The sequence below is a fragment of the Balaenoptera physalus genome, assembly GCF_965194825.1.
Source record: "Balaenoptera physalus genome assembly, chromosome: 1".
In the NCBI taxonomy this organism is placed as follows: domain Eukaryota; kingdom Metazoa; phylum Chordata; class Mammalia; order Artiodactyla; family Balaenopteridae; genus Balaenoptera; species Balaenoptera physalus.
Window position 1 is genome coordinate 107885487 of NC_138882.1, and position 15783 is coordinate 107901269.

The window sequence follows — 15783 nt, forward strand, 5'->3', positions numbered from 1 at the left end:
ACATTTCAAACACGTAGAAAACAACAAAATGATGTAACAGCCAGCCATGTACCTAACTACCCAGAATTAATATATTTTTTCTTAAGCTCCTTAAGGAGTTTACTTAGGTACACTGGCTCTCAAAGAAAAAGAAAACATTATATATTAAGTCTCAGCGCTCAACCTCTGGAGAAGGAAACCATGTCTTTTCCAAAGAAAAACTATATATATTTTACCATATAATACTTGTTTGTCATAGGTAACAACAAACTACAGAAAAGAGATAAAAAAAAAAATATTAAAGCCACCTACATACTTACCATCAAAAGTAAAACACATTAGCATTCTGTCATATAGTCTTCCAGACTTTCCCCTGTGCTATACATACCCCACCGACACATTTCTTCCTCTCAGAAGGAGGTTGAATTATACATGCTGCTTTGTAACTTATTTTTTCACTTAAATATACTATGGAAGTGTTTCAGGGTAAATTTTTAAAATCTTCTACATTATCATGTTTTATGGCTCCATAAAATTCCATTGTCGAGATGTATCAAATTTTATATATTTTGCCCTAAGTCAGGCTGTTTGCTGTCTTTCATCACTATAAACAGTTCCAACAAACATCCTTCTATAACCACATGGTTTTTGAACGCTGTCCTATTATTATTGCCTTAAGATAAATGCATAGAAGTGGAATTGCTAGATTAAAGTCTCCTGCTACATGTTATCAAACCGCCCTCCAGAAAGGTTACACCATTTTAAACTCCAACTAGCAATGTTTAAGAGCTTTTTAATCCCCAAACCCTTGCTAATACTGCATACATTTCTTTAATCTCATACAAGTTGATAGGCATAAATAGCATCTGTGTTTCTTTCATTCCTAGAGAAGTAGCACATTTTTTTATATTTACCAACCATAAGGGCCCCCATTTTGTTTTATTTGTGTACATGGAGTTTTCACATTGATTTTTTTTTTAAATGTTGCATACATTATCTAATTTTATTCTTACAGTGATTCTGAGAAGTAGGTGGGAAAGGAATTCTTTTTTTTTTTTTTAATTAGGGAGGAGTTTTACTATTTTTATTTATTTATTTTATTTTTGGCTGTGTTGGGTCTTCGTTTCTGTGTGAGGGCTTTCTCTAGGTGTGGCAAGTGGGGGCCACTCTTCATCACGGTCCGTGGGCCTCTCACTATCGCGGCCTCTCTTGTTGCGGAGCACAGGCTCCAGACGCGCAGGCTCAGTAGTTGTGGCTCATGGGCCTAGTTGCTCCATGGCATGTTGGATCTTCCCAGACCAGGGCCTGAACCCGTGTCCCCTGCATTAGCAGGCAGATTCTCAACCACTGCGCCACCAGGGAAGCCCTGATTTTTTTTAATAAATTTATTTATTTTCTTTATTTATTTTTGGGTGCATTGGGCCTTTGTTGCTGTGCATGGGCTTTCTCTAGTTGAGGAAAGCAGGGGCCACTCTTCGTTGCAGTGCGCAGGCTTCTCATTGCGGTAGCTTCTCTTGTGGAGCACAGGCTTTAGGCGTGAGGGCTCAGTAGTTGTGGCATGCAGGCTCAGTAGTCGTGGCTCGCGGGCTCTAGAGCACAGGCTCAGTAGTTGTGGCACACGGGCTTACTTGCTCCGCGGCATGTGGGATCTTCCCAGACCGGGGCTCGAACCCATGTCCCCTGCATTGGCAGGAGGATTCTTAACCACTGCACCACCAGGGAAGCCGCACATTGATTTCTTAAGGGTTCTTTACATTTAAAAAAAATTACCTTCATTTGAATGTGTTGTAAATATTTCCTCCCAGTTGATTAATGTGAGGAGAATAACTCAGAGAGATCAAGACTGGGGGCGGGGGGCACAGCAGTGGTCTGGTGAGAGATGACAGATTGGATTAAGGTAGGAGAAACTGCCTGGAACTCAGGACCTGGGGAAGGAGGAGGGAGGGGAAAAGATCTGGACGCACAGTACAGGTCTGAAAAAAATCTGCTAAAATATAAATCATGGGGTTTTTTGTCTCAACCTATCTCCCCTTATTTTATTTCTGTGGCTATTGTAAGAAGTTTTAGCCATTTTTAGGACTAAGAATATAAAACATATGAGTTATAAGATTCTTAGTAAATGATTAACAGCCTTCAAACTCTTGACAAAAATAGTTATATACAATGTTATTCAAAACACATTTAAATTACAAAATTAAGAAACAAAAAGCCCCACACACCTATGGTCAATTAAACTTTGACAAAGGAGGCAAGAATATACAATGGGAAAGAGAGAGTCTCTTCAGCAAGTGGTGTTGGAAAAGTTGGATAGCCGCATGTAAATCAATGAACACACCCTATCACCACACACAAAAATAAACTCAAAAAGGCTTAAAGACTTAAACATAAGACAGGACACCATAAAACTCCTAGAAGAGATCATAGGCAAAACATTCTCTGACAGAAATCATACCAATGTTTTCTTTTATCAGTTTCCCAAGGCAACAGAAATAAAAACAAAAATAAACAAGTGGGACCTAATCAAACTTACAAGCTTTTGCACAGCAAAGGAAACCATAAAAAGAAAAGACAACCTACAGAATGGGAGAAAACATTTGCAAATGATGCACCCAACACGGGCTTAATTTCCAAAATACACAGCTCATACAACTCAACCACAAAAAAACAAACAACCCAATCAAAAAATGGGCAGAAGACCTAAATAGACATTCCTCCAAAGAAGAAATACAGATGGCCAATAGGCACAGGAAAAGGTACTCAACATCACTAATTATTAGAGAAATGCAAATCAAAACTACAATGAGGTTCCACCTCACACTGGTCAGAATGACCATCATTAAAAAGTCTACAAATAACAAGTGCTAGAGAGGATGTGTAGAAAAGGGAACCCTCCTACACTGCTGGTGGGAATGTAAGTTGGTGCAGCCACTGTGGAAAACAGTATGGAGGTTCCTCAGAAAACTAAAAATAGAATTACCATATGATCCAGCAATCCCACTCCTGGCCATATATCAACAAAACTATAATTCAAAAAGATACATGCACCCCTATGTTCATAGTAGCACTATTCACAATAGGCAAGACATGGAAACAACCTAGATGTCCATCAACAGATGAATGAATACAGAAAATGTGGTACATATATACAATGGAATACTACTCAGTCATAAAAAAGAACAAAATAATGCCATTTGCAGCAACATGGATGCAACTAGAGATTATCACACTAAATGAAGTAAGTCAGAAAGAGAAAGACAAATACCATATGATATCACTTATGTGTGGAGTCTAAAATGTGACACAAATGAATCTATCTATGAAATAGAAACAGACTCACAGACATAGAGAACAGACTGGTGGTTGCCAAGTGGGAGGGGGTTGGGGGAGGGATGGAATGGGAGGTTGGGGTTAGCAGATGCAAACTTTTATATATAGAATGGATAAACAACGAGGTCCTACTGTATAGCACCGGGAACTATATTCAATATCCTATGATAAACCATAATAGAAAAGAATATTAAAAAAAAGAATGTATATATATATATATATATAAAACTGAATCACTTTGCTGTACAGCAGAAATTAACACAACATTGTAAATCAACTATACTTCAATAAAAAATATTTTTAAAAAAAGAAAAAAAACTATATAGAAGAGGACTTTGGTCTCCTGGAATCCTGAATAAGACATGCAGACAGGAATATAACCAACCCCTGTATTTATCAGGGCACTTATAACATATACTAGGTCACAAGCACCTGTGTGGGGAAAAGTATATTAGAAAATAGAGCTCCATTTGTCATGAGGCATAAATCAATCCCAAGAACTGGTGGACCTAGGGCAGTTTGAAGATGTTTCTCATCAGGTACTGTTACACCGCATTCTTTATACCAAATTCATTCCTCATGATGACTAACGATAAACAAACTCACAAACGATAAATGCTGAGAATCTAATCCAGGCCTCCGTGTGCTCTTGGGCTCCAGCCCCTTTCCCCAGAGTCCCAGTGCAGCCCCCCTCTTGCTCTCAGCTACTCTGGAAGCAGCAGATCCCCTGAAACAAAACCACACGATTGCTGGCAATGGTGAAGAAGCCTAGTTCAGGGAAGACCCTGATATCTTGGCTCCCCCAAGGACAGGGGTCTGTTCTCAGACCCCCTGTCGCCCTCTGGAGGATCTGAGCATCAGTGCATTTTCTTTTGGATACAAGCCTGCCCTACATAAAGACAGGAAAATAAGAGCCAACTAAAACACATAAGGAAGGAGCATTTTTAAAGATATTGTTATTTATAGGTGATGGTCTAGCTAAAGAACAAATAATAGCATAAAATATGAAGATGTATTTTATTCCACCAGTTGTTCTCTATATGCAGACAAGATGAAAACCAAAATCAAATAAATAAAATTGTGCCCATAGATTTCAGTTGGATAAATTACTGACCAACACATTAATAAAATGATAATGGAGAAAACTACTAGGGAGGTCGTTGTGTATGCCATTAAGAAAAGATCTTTTAGATGAAATATAGCACACTATGGAATAAAGACGGAAGAGTTATAACAGAAAAATGACATAAAAGGAGAGTTTGAAATAGAAACAAGTAAAAATAGAAGTCTAAGGACTGAAAGAAAAAGACAAAAATGGAATTTTTAGCAGATTTAAATGATTTGGCAAGGAAAAATGACTGGGTCATCTCTAAAATTCTTTTCATCTCTCAGATGTTAAACCTATGAGATGTAAAAGTTGGGGAAAGGCAAAGAGGTCATCTTCATAAGTTGTTTCTGATCAATAAAAAGTTTGGATTTATCAGAGCCCCCCAAATTCGTCTTCTCTTCCTTCTCCCTGCCACTGGTTCAGACCTCTGTCACCTGGACCACTGCCTCATGACCAGCTCCCTGGCCTTCCACCCCTGGCCACACACAGACACCAGCACCCCTTCCACAGCACAGCCAGGGTGAGCTCCTCAAAGGGTGAATCTGCGTACTGTCACTTCCCTTACTGATAGCCTCTGGTGGATCCCAGCGGCTTTCAGATTGGACCTGGGATGCCTTAGTGGGCCTAAGAGTGGAAAGAAAGGTGCTTAAAAGTAGGGCCTTAGAGATTTAATTTGTACTTCATAGATTTTTTTTTAAGATGTACCCTGCTCATGGGCAAAGGATTTTATAAATCATGGTAACTCAATGATGTAATTAAAACACCACACTCTTATTTACCTGATTGTCAATTAATGTGAACATGGCTAAACCTCAGCAGCACCTGTATCTCATTAATATCTCTAACTCAAGAGTACATACTGACTGGTGTGCTAATACTGGACTATCACCCTAGAGGAGGAAAAGGATAAAAACAATTGCAATTCCGGGAGAAATTTATTAGGACACGTTGGCTAAGGTTATGTCCAAAATGACTGTATGCAATGTACTAAAGCCACAAAGAGGACCCAGTGGAGAGGCAGCATAGTACAGTGAGAGGCCTCAGGGTCAGAGGCCAACTCTGGAGCCAGAGTGCCTGGGTTCAAATGACAACTCCACTCTGTACTTTGTGATCTTGGGCAGGCAGCTTAACTTCCTCTACCTCAGTTATGTCATCTGTGAAATGGACCTAGTAAAGGTGCCTATTTCATACAGCTCTTCTAAGTCCTAAAATTAATCCATGTAATAAAGTGCTTAGGACAGTGCCGGGCACATAGTAGGTGCTATTTAGGTTGTTGTTGTTGCCCTGTAAGCTCCTCATTTAACTCCTTATACATCTGGCACTTTAAATAAAGTGCATTAGGTTCCATTTAAAGCCATTTTTTAATAACCCCAATACAGAATGGATCCTAAGGCCACTCAATGTCAAAATGAGCACTTATTGCTGGTACTATTTTATATTTGAGCACATGCTACCCTTGGATAGCTTGGATTATTACCAGTTTCATGTCTGTATTCTTGTTTGTTTTCTGTGAAACTGTCAGTCTTCCTTCATTCAGGTAATATTTACGAAGGCCCTGTGGGCTAGGAATAGACTTATGATGAGGGCAGATAGAAGCCTCCATCCTTACAAAGCGTATTGCCCAGCAAGGAAGGCGAGGTAAGGACCATGGAGGAAACGGACAGTGCAAGGCAGGGGCGTGAAGCAGGGAGCCCACTCCAGACCCACAGGATGGGCTGTGTACATTTCATAGTTCCTAGTCCAGCACTGAAGACCAGGTTAAATAAAGGAAAAGCCTCTGTTTTTAAAAGATTTCTCACAACTCTAAGTGCGTGAAGAGAATTCATTAAAGCCACAACCTACTCCATTACTATGGCCTGAATCATTCTGGTTCATACTTTTGATTATTTTCCTTTTACCCGCCCCATAAGCACTGAAAAACTATACATTCAAGCTCCCCAAATCAGGTAACTACGGAGCTTCCCAAGCTTCCTAATAACCAATCACAGGAAAATTCCTGTAGGCTTAGAAATCAAAAAATAATTTGCTATCTCTGCTTTTAATTTGACTTTAAAAAAAAAACTACCTCTAGAAGAACACTGGCTTTTTGCACTTTCTCTGTATATAAACTAAATAAATCCAGAATTTCCATGGGCTTCTGTCCTGAACATTGGTATAGAACTTGAAACATTAAAACCCTTGCAGCATTCTTGACGTATTTTCCCAATTGGAATTCACAAGAATGATAAAGAAATCACTAACTCTGTTACACTCACTTGAGTAAACTAACTCCCCATATTCATGGAGACAGCACCAGATAAGCATGGCAATAAAAAGGCTCAGAATCAGAAGAGGTACTTGCACAAAGCATCACCTAACTATAAAGTCGTCCAAAACCCATAGATATGTCACTGTCTACAATCTTAACCACACCATCATTCTCTAGTATTTCTGAACTCTTTCATTTCTGTCCTCTAATTTCAAAAATAATAGCACTTCTGAATGAGAGCTAAGTAATTAATTTGGGGGGTGGGAAATAGGAAGGAGGTAAAACAGCCAATATCTGAATATATGCTCATATTTAAAACTGACTTATTTTAAATTTCAATCATACTGCATTCATCACCCTTCCAGTGATAAATGTTAATCAGTCTCAAGTTCAACAAATTGGGATCTAAAAGAGTATGAGAATGAAATGTTCTAACTACCAGATGTTAATTTAATACAGATTATGATATAAACAGCATTATGTTCCTGCAAGATAAATATATTTCTCAGATAGATGGATGGGTTTCACATGTGCCTCTTTAGAGGTCATAACTCAAAAGACTTATTTACTTGAACTCAAACCTGGGGAGGAAATGCTGACCAGAGCAACAAAGTGTTCTTGTTTAGCTACATTATCTCATTAAAATGTCAGATCCTTTTTGTTTGCTTTGAATAGGCCAAACCATAACACAGAGACAAGAAAAGGTCTACAAAGGCTCTGAACATCAACACGACCTTGGGTAATAAGATTTACGCTTGGTCAGGACAGATGACTCAAACCAGTAAACTTAGCCACTTCATCAGTGGCTGTCCTGGAGAACATACCACAGGGTTGAAAACTCAGTTCCTCCAGCAGTCCCCATCCTTCCTCTTGAAGAAAACACTCCCTATCTCCAAGCACTCCTGTTATCTTTCCTGGTGAAAAAAAATCTGTTTGGGATGCCAATTGTTGACCTAACAGAGCTATGATGCATTCTTTCCATCCTTGAGGGCTAAGCTTGTTCAAGGCCCTTGTCCATGTCTAATGGGTCACTGCCTAATTGAATGTAAATCTACACTTGCTGCTTAAATATTTTAATAGCTTTTTTGCCCCTTTAGTGACATAAAAATATAAATATAAACTAGGTGCTTAGCTTCACCTCAGGCATATTGCAGTAGAAAGAGCCAAACTAGGAGTTAGACTACCAGCTCTTAAGGTGGCCCCACTACTTAAAAACTCTGTAACCTTGGCAAGTAAAAAATTTTGTGCGACCCGGGTTTCTGATCCACACAAGAGAGGAAACTAGAACAAATTATTTCAAGGTTGCTTCTAGCTCCAAAAATGCCCATGATCTTAATTCTTAGTAAATCACTACCATTTTTATTCAGAGGTAGCAGGTGTAATAGAAAAAAATATGGATGTGAAATCAGATAGACCTGGACTGAATCATGTTTCTGACACTGAGATTAGAATTTCTCTAATATTCAATTTCCTTATTATAAAATAGAGATAATATTGCCTTACTCACCAGGTAGTTATGGAGATTAAATCAGATGTGTATGTCAATTGTTTAAAGTGGTTTGTTTATAATGGAGTCTCAATTTAAAAAAAAAATAAGTTGCCCCTGATTATGTTTTCAACTCTGGACTTACTTTAGAAATCATGAATTTGAGGCTTCAATGTACCACTTGTGGTATGTAATATCCAACTGTCCCATTAAGATTTTTCTTCTTGTTATCTATTTCCATTTTCAAAGAGAAAGTTTGCTTTTCTATTTCTTTTTTGTAAGTATTTTCCAAACCAGATTAGACTCCTTTATAATTGTACTCCTTAAATTACAGGTTTTTTCTTTTTAAGGATAATTGCTTTCTTTGCTTTTATCATTGCTTTATAGGTGTTGACTCCATGCCTAAAAATTTAGTACTGCAGCATTCAGAGAAGAGATGTGGCTATGTTATATGTGTTCAATTGGGAAACAAAGAAATGCAGAACGTTAGTCTTAAGGAGACACAAAAATCTTCCTGGAAAAAACTCACCTCTCCAAATCTCTCCACGTTTTGTATTTTAGATAAGTTTCCACCAATAGACATATCATCCAAGCTAGAAAGAATTTTGTTAATACTTCCTTCACTGGATGGTCTATTTTTCAGTTTGGATCGGAAAATGTCTCCTTGGACCCATAACGATGCCTGTTTTCTGTAAAAAGGAGAAAAAAACAAAATCTTTGAAATAAATGAGTATCACCTCCTCAAAAGTATGATATCTTATAGACAAAAAGATTAGCAGATAGACATTTGCAGATCAGACTAGAAAGATTAGGAAGTCTTAAAGAAAAATAAAGTCATTTTCTGAATTCCAAAATAAATTATTTAAAGTTGTACAGATGAACCGGTTTGCAGGGCAGAAATTGAGACACAGATGTAGAGAACAACCGTATGGACACCAAGGGGGGAAAGCGGCAGGGGGGTGGGGGGTGGTGGTGGTGGTGTGATGACTTGGGGGATTGGGATTGACATGTATACACTGATGTGTATAAAATGGATGACTAATAAGAACCTGCTGTATAAAAAAATAAATAAAATAAAATTCAAAAAATAAATAAATAAAGTTCTATATTAAATACAAAACCCTTCTTCCAATATATGTCTATATAGCCCTACCTGGGTTGACTATTAAGGTTCTCAGTGCTTAAAACAAATTCCACAGCCATAAAGATAGTGAGCCAATTTGTCTTTTAAACATGAATTTGAAATCTGTAATATAGTTCTCAAATAGCAATTTGATACATCTGTAAAAATAGCTGAAGCGAAATGGACTCAAAGATGTAGGTGAATAAACTTAAGTTAGATGGAGATAGTACCTTAAAAAAGTACCAAACACCTAACTGTATGTGGTATCATGAAAAGCCATGAACATATAACTTTACAAACCCACTCTTATAACCTAAAAATAAGGTTTATAGCCTCAATTAGATGATCCTTTGGGAAAAAGAAAATGTATTTGACATTCATCTATAAGCTTTCCTTTATTCAAACAAGACATATTTACAACTGTTTTCAAGGTTATAAGAAAAGAACTTAAATGTGTAAGTAAAATGACAATCTGGGGCTACTATTTTTATTGATCGAGTCACCTTCATGTATTTCTTTTAAGATAAATTATCCCACAGAACAGTTTTTGTTCTGTACTATACCATACTGTACAGATTAGAATTCAACCAAAAACATTATTGTTCATCATAAGGAATACCAACATGCAATGAAATAATAGCATTATCAGGGAGATGCCACCAATAAGAACATAGATTTCTTTTGTAAAGCAGCAGGAAGACCAAGTAATACTTTCTCTCAAAGATTCTACATATCACAGAAAATCCAGGTTAAAACATGAGAAGAAAAACAAATAACGCTCCCTGAAATGTACTGTCTCACTGAGCCCTCAGGAAAGGAATCATCTTTCCTTTTAAACAGGAATCCATCTTTCCTTTTAAACCATGTTTATTCTCAAATCAGAACTTTATTGTTTACAGTTAAAAATTGTTGAAAGTCTTGAAGAAGAGTTTATCCTTTATATTACAGCAAAACTTTACATATGCAATCCCTCCAACCAAGCAAATCCATATCTAGGTGTCACACTACAGAAATACATGCTTGTGTACAAGATACAAACATGCTTGTTACAATATTATTTGTAATAGCAAAACAATGGAGACACCCTAATGGACAACAGCTTATTAAATTACAGTAGATCTATTCTGTGAAATATTATGTAGTCAGTAAAAAGCCTGGGATGGACTCTCATGTGGTGACAGGGGAGAGTAGCCATGAAATAAAGCATTAGTGAATGAATAATATAAGTGACAGAGTGTGGAAAGTGTGATCCTGTTTTGAAAAAACAAAAACAAAAGGGAAAAAGGTTACAATTCACAGTTCACAGTTATTTAGAAGATTATATGCCAAAATATTAATGAGTTACCCTGAAGAACAGTGACAAAGGAAAATTTTGCTTTCTACTACATAATGTCTACACTTTTTTACTTTTTTTAAAAACAATGTGCTTTGTTTGCTTTTGTAAAAAATAAATGATCTGAAAATAAATAAATAAAAATATAGCTCAAAGCAGAACAAAGAGAGAGTAATTTTGAAAAGGAACCTTTAAAGTTGCTATCATAAAAGATAGCAGGCAGCACATGACTACACTGTGTTAACAAGAGCACCTTTAGAAGTCAGGAGAAGAAGTGCCCAAATGTTAACAGCATAGGGTAGAACTGAATGGTTGAGGGGCTTTCTTTATTTTAAATATAATATCCTACCCTACTTTCAAATAAGAAATTTTGTTTTTCTTTTACTTTGTTCTCATTTTTCAATATTTTCCAAATAAAGCAAAAGAGGAAAAGAAATACCTTTAGATATAATTTCTGAGACAGCCTATATGGATACAGACATATAGATAGAGATGTAGAGATAGATATGATACATATATAGATAGCCACTATAGATATAAAATGCTGTCCACATACAAGACTGACTTTTCATCCCTAACATTGTTCTAAAATTGAAACTAGATTAAAGAATGTTTCTAAATACATTAAATTTTAAAATAAAAATTCGGTGTATTTTTAAATATATGAATAAAATTAAAATTCCAGAAATCCACACACACCAATTCACTAAGGAGTGTGGCAGTATCTACATTCTATCATGGCAGATTTTTTTTTGCTTCTTGGAAGCAAACTACTGAGGAGTGTTTCCTGAGATTAGGATACATAAGTTGATGAGGTAATTTTTCTATACCAGTTGTAAAAATATGTATTCAGGGCTTCCCTGGTGGCGCAGTGGTTGAGAATCTGCCTGCCAATGCAGGGGACACAGGTTCGAGCCCTGGTCTGGGAAGATCCCGCATGCCGCAGAGCAACTAGGCCCATGAGCCACAACTACTGAGCCTGCGCATCTGGAGCCTGTGCTCCGCAACGAGAGGCCATGACAGTGAGAGGCCCGCGCACCGTGATGAAGAGTGGCCCCCACTTGCCACAACTAGAGAAAGCCCTAGCACAGAAACGAAGACCCAACACAACCGAAAATAAATAAATAAATAAATAAATAAATAAATAAATAAATAAATAAAAATATGTATTCAAAACGAACTCTTAACTTTTTCTCCCTTTGTGGAAATCTTCATAAAACCATGGAATAGCCTTCCTGATACTTTGTATCTTCAAAAATTCTTGCTTTAATTTTTTGCTCCTCCAAACTTTTTTCACTTACTGTTACATCTAGCATAACCTTTTATATGATGCTTGAATCTATATCCTTCCAGTAGTAGTAAACAAAAGCACAGTCCTTGGCACAGTATGGATACTTCAAAAAATAACTGTTAAATTTATAAATAATAGAGGTCTTGGGCCTCTGGTCAAAACTCCCCAGTAATAAAGAACTACTTCTTCACAGGGAAAGAAAACTCAGCCCTGTCACAGATAATGAAAAAATCAGCTACATGAAACACACAGAAAGGACAGGGATAAACAGATAAGACAGAATTCCTGTCCCTCAAGAAATTCCCAGGTTAGTATGAGAAAAGTAAACAACTGAAATCCAATATTAAAGCTCAATGACCAAGATTTGCTTAGGAGCCTAGGAGAAGGGGCCCTTAACTCAAACTGAAAGAATCAGACTGAAGTTGTCTGAGAATCCAGGCATTATCTAGAAAGATGAGCAGGGCTTAGCCAGCGAGAGTATTCCCCAACAAAAAAAACAATGTGGGCTTGAAGAAACAGTGATATCAAAGAACACAGCATGTATGGAAAACTGTTGCTTGGCTTGGCTGAAGCCCTTCTGCTTCATAGGAGAGGAGACGGGAAGCAGCTCCTGGCAGGCTCTGCACACCATGCTAAGGGGCTTACCTTAGATCTCAGAACTGAAGGAAAAACCCTGTAAGGATCTTTAGGTATAAGAAACATGAAGAGGGAACAGAAGCTGAGAAGCTGGAGGCCCAAGAGGATAAATTGAAAAAAATTCTAATTCCAAAATGTTATAAACTTGCTGCCAACCCAAAGATGAAGGTGACAACATGACACCTTTCACTTGCTCAGTTTAAAAGACTCAATCTGTCCCATCACTGGAAAGACTTGATTTAAACCTGAATATACAGATGATAAGATGTCAAAGTTGATTTGTGTGTTGCTAAGCGATGCTGTACTCAAGTGCTCCTTAAGAAAAAGCAGCACTTCACGCAAATACCTTTTTTAATGACAGTGGAAACCACGCTAGCTTTTATTGTGGTGTCTATTACTCCTTAAAAGCCTCATCTCAAACAGAAGAAGTAAAACATGTATTTTTAAGTATTCAGCATTTAAAAATCAAATCCTGTGAAGCTAACACACCAACTCAAAGTAAATCCTCCAGTAAAGTAGTGCATTTTCTAAGAGAGCGTGACATAACTGACCTTTTACCAAAAAAGAACAAGTGCTTTGAAGTAACTTTGAACAGAGTCTTGTTGAGAAAAGTAGCCAGTGCTAGGGTCATTATTTTTGGCCATGTCCTGGCCCTAAGTTAGTCAGGTTTGGGCTAGCCAAGCCTGGGACATAAGAAAAAAACTAATTAACCTGGCCTCATTACAAGCCAAGTCATAGCTAATTCTGATATAAAACCTTCATGAGTCTTTAAAAAAAAAAAACTGCTTTTAAAATTCCTCTAAAGAAAGTCAGGTCAGTTGCATTGTTACAGATATTCCTGGTTTTGAATTCAGAACACAGTGGCAGCCAGAGTGCAGCTTCTTCTGTTTGTGGCTGACCTCTTCTCTCTCACTTTCCTGACTGTAACCGAATCCCATCTCCACACCATCCTAACTCTTCCTCTTCATCACTTCTTCCATCCTCGACACATATTTTTCTAGTATGACCTAATCCTGACCCCAGTGTCCATCCAAAGCCACCATTTGGTCATTTCATATAGAAACCCAACCAACTTTCTACCTTGACCTAGGCCTCCTCTAGCTGTGACTTGAGCCCCAATCTGCCCTGTGTGCCTCCTTCCACTCCCCCAGAACTCTTACGGAAACAGAGTAGTTCCTGGTTCAAAGAATTGGACTAATGAAATGGTCTAACCTGATATCAAAGGAAGACAGACTAGACAGCAGTACCCAAGATTCAGGGGGTGGGAAGGAGACAGGTATTCAAGGAGTTCTACTCTCACTTTGGAGAGTAAGAATGGAAGATTTAATAGGAAGATGCTTAGAAAGAATTTATGAGGGTGTAGGGAAAAGTTCTTGATCCTGAAATGCACAAGGAGAGAAAAAAATGACTTAGGGAATTCCCAAAAAGACTCAACTACCTAATTCTCATTTAGGGATAGAACCCCACAATTAGGAGCTAGATCACTGGTATCATACCAAAGTACAAACTTTATAAGTAAACCTAATGCTTTATGGCTTACATTTTGTTTTTCCAACTCTAACCCTTTTACACAGGAAACATAGAACTAGCATTATTCAGTCAACAAATAAAACATATTTTAATAAGAAAAAAAAAGGAAACAAAACAAAAACCATTCAATCTTCTATCTTCAGTAACTGATATGAGTATTTCAAGATAAATTTCTGATGCCATCGTTGCCAAAAATTCTTACATATACCTTATCCTTTTTACTTAGACCCATATTAGAATTTTATTTTTGTTTACCCAGTAGATTCAATGCCAACTGAGAGTCAATAAATGGATCAAATTATGCAACAGTAAATACTGAAAAGCAATATAACTGAGTGTTACTGCAAAAATATGACTGTCAAATAAACAGTGCAAACTCAAACCTATGCAATGTGCTTGTTAGTTTAATAAATAAATCACAATATTGTCTATTATTATTTTAAATTCTTTTGTTCACAATATTTCAAATTTTAAGTACTGCATTTTAGGAAAGACAAGTTCTTAAATCTTCAAAAAAGATTATTAAAAAAAATTTAATCCATATTTCTTGACCTAGCTCATGTATCTTAAAAAAATACTATAAATAAATTATAATTTAAAACTCAAGTGGTTATTGTTAGACATTTTTAAGCACTTTTCCATTTTCTTGAACAGGTTTTCTTCATCTTAGTTTTAGTAATTTCCTGAAATAAAAACCAATGGTTGAACTATTAATTTCTATCATTGTTCAATCCAATTGTGAAACTAACCAAATGCCATAAGCACCAAACTAAATGCTGTATAAGCTGATATCTACAAGTAAAAATGAGCCACAGACTCTTGTTACACAATGTGGTTGGTGGACCAGCAGCATAGTTATCACCTGGGAGCTTGTTGGAAAGTGCATTTCACAAAATCCCCAAGTGAATGTGACACACTTTAATATCTCAGAAGTACCGCAGATAACCGAAGGCTTATAACTAAATTACAATGCTGAAAAATATCCAACTTACTGGAAGTTGATGAAAATATCTATGATAATAAAGCAGAATGGGGCAATTTCTGAGTTATGGATTTAGGAACAAAAGAGTTCAGCCACAACATTGCTTTCTTAAAGATAACTTCATTCAAGGTGGAAGCTCTACTTTGCAAATACAGAACTCTCTGCAGAATCCAGACTTAAGCTCTGAGTTCTTACTGCCTCAGGAGGATTTTAAAAAATAAAAACAATAACAACATCATATCAGTTCCCATAAGTAAGGGATCTCTGTGAGCTGAAAGTCCCCATGGGAACTGCATACCTGTGCCTCCAGGATCCCTTTCTTATGAATGAAAGCTTCAATGGATCCTGATCCAGAGGTCAGCATAGTGTCACACAGTGAATATCCAATAAAACAAATCATAAAAGCAGCCTGATCCCATCTGTATACTATATATATTCTACAGGCTCTCTCTGAGAAGGATGAGTCTAGACTTGGCTCAGTAATAAAAGAGGCATGTTTGTGCAGCATTTTAAGAACTTTGAGGATATTTGGTAGAAGACATATTTTGGGTGCAGAATGGTGTTTTTAGCTTAAGAATATGAACTTTAAGTAGAAGAAAAACACCTGATGGTTGTTTTGCAAACAGCTTTATTTATATCCTAGAAAAAAATTTAAATATAAAATTTCAGTCCGTAACAAAAGGGATGTCTTGATCTGCCAATACATAAATTCATCAGCTCACAAGGATGTTAATAAACAT

The 15783-nt window shown here is 36.9% G+C and overlaps 2 protein-coding genes across 10 annotated transcripts in view; one reads left to right on the forward strand and one right to left on the reverse strand.

Annotated features, from left to right (window-relative positions):
* LOC309656428 (uncharacterized protein) overlaps positions 1–15783 on the forward strand; it is a 467714-nt gene that overhangs the window by 409403 nt on the left and 42528 nt on the right. The gene's annotated exons all lie outside the window — the stretch shown is intronic.
* Positions 1–15783, reverse strand: part of CDC14A (cell division cycle 14A) — a 171241-nt gene that overhangs the window by 28248 nt on the left and 127210 nt on the right. For all 8 annotated transcript variants that reach the window (XM_082452072.1, XM_082452073.1, XM_082452070.1 and 5 more), the window contains one exon: positions 8678–8837. In XM_082452072.1, coding sequence (XP_082308198.1) covers positions 8678–8837 — 160 coding nt within the window. The remainder of the gene's footprint in view (positions 1–8677; positions 8838–15783) is intronic.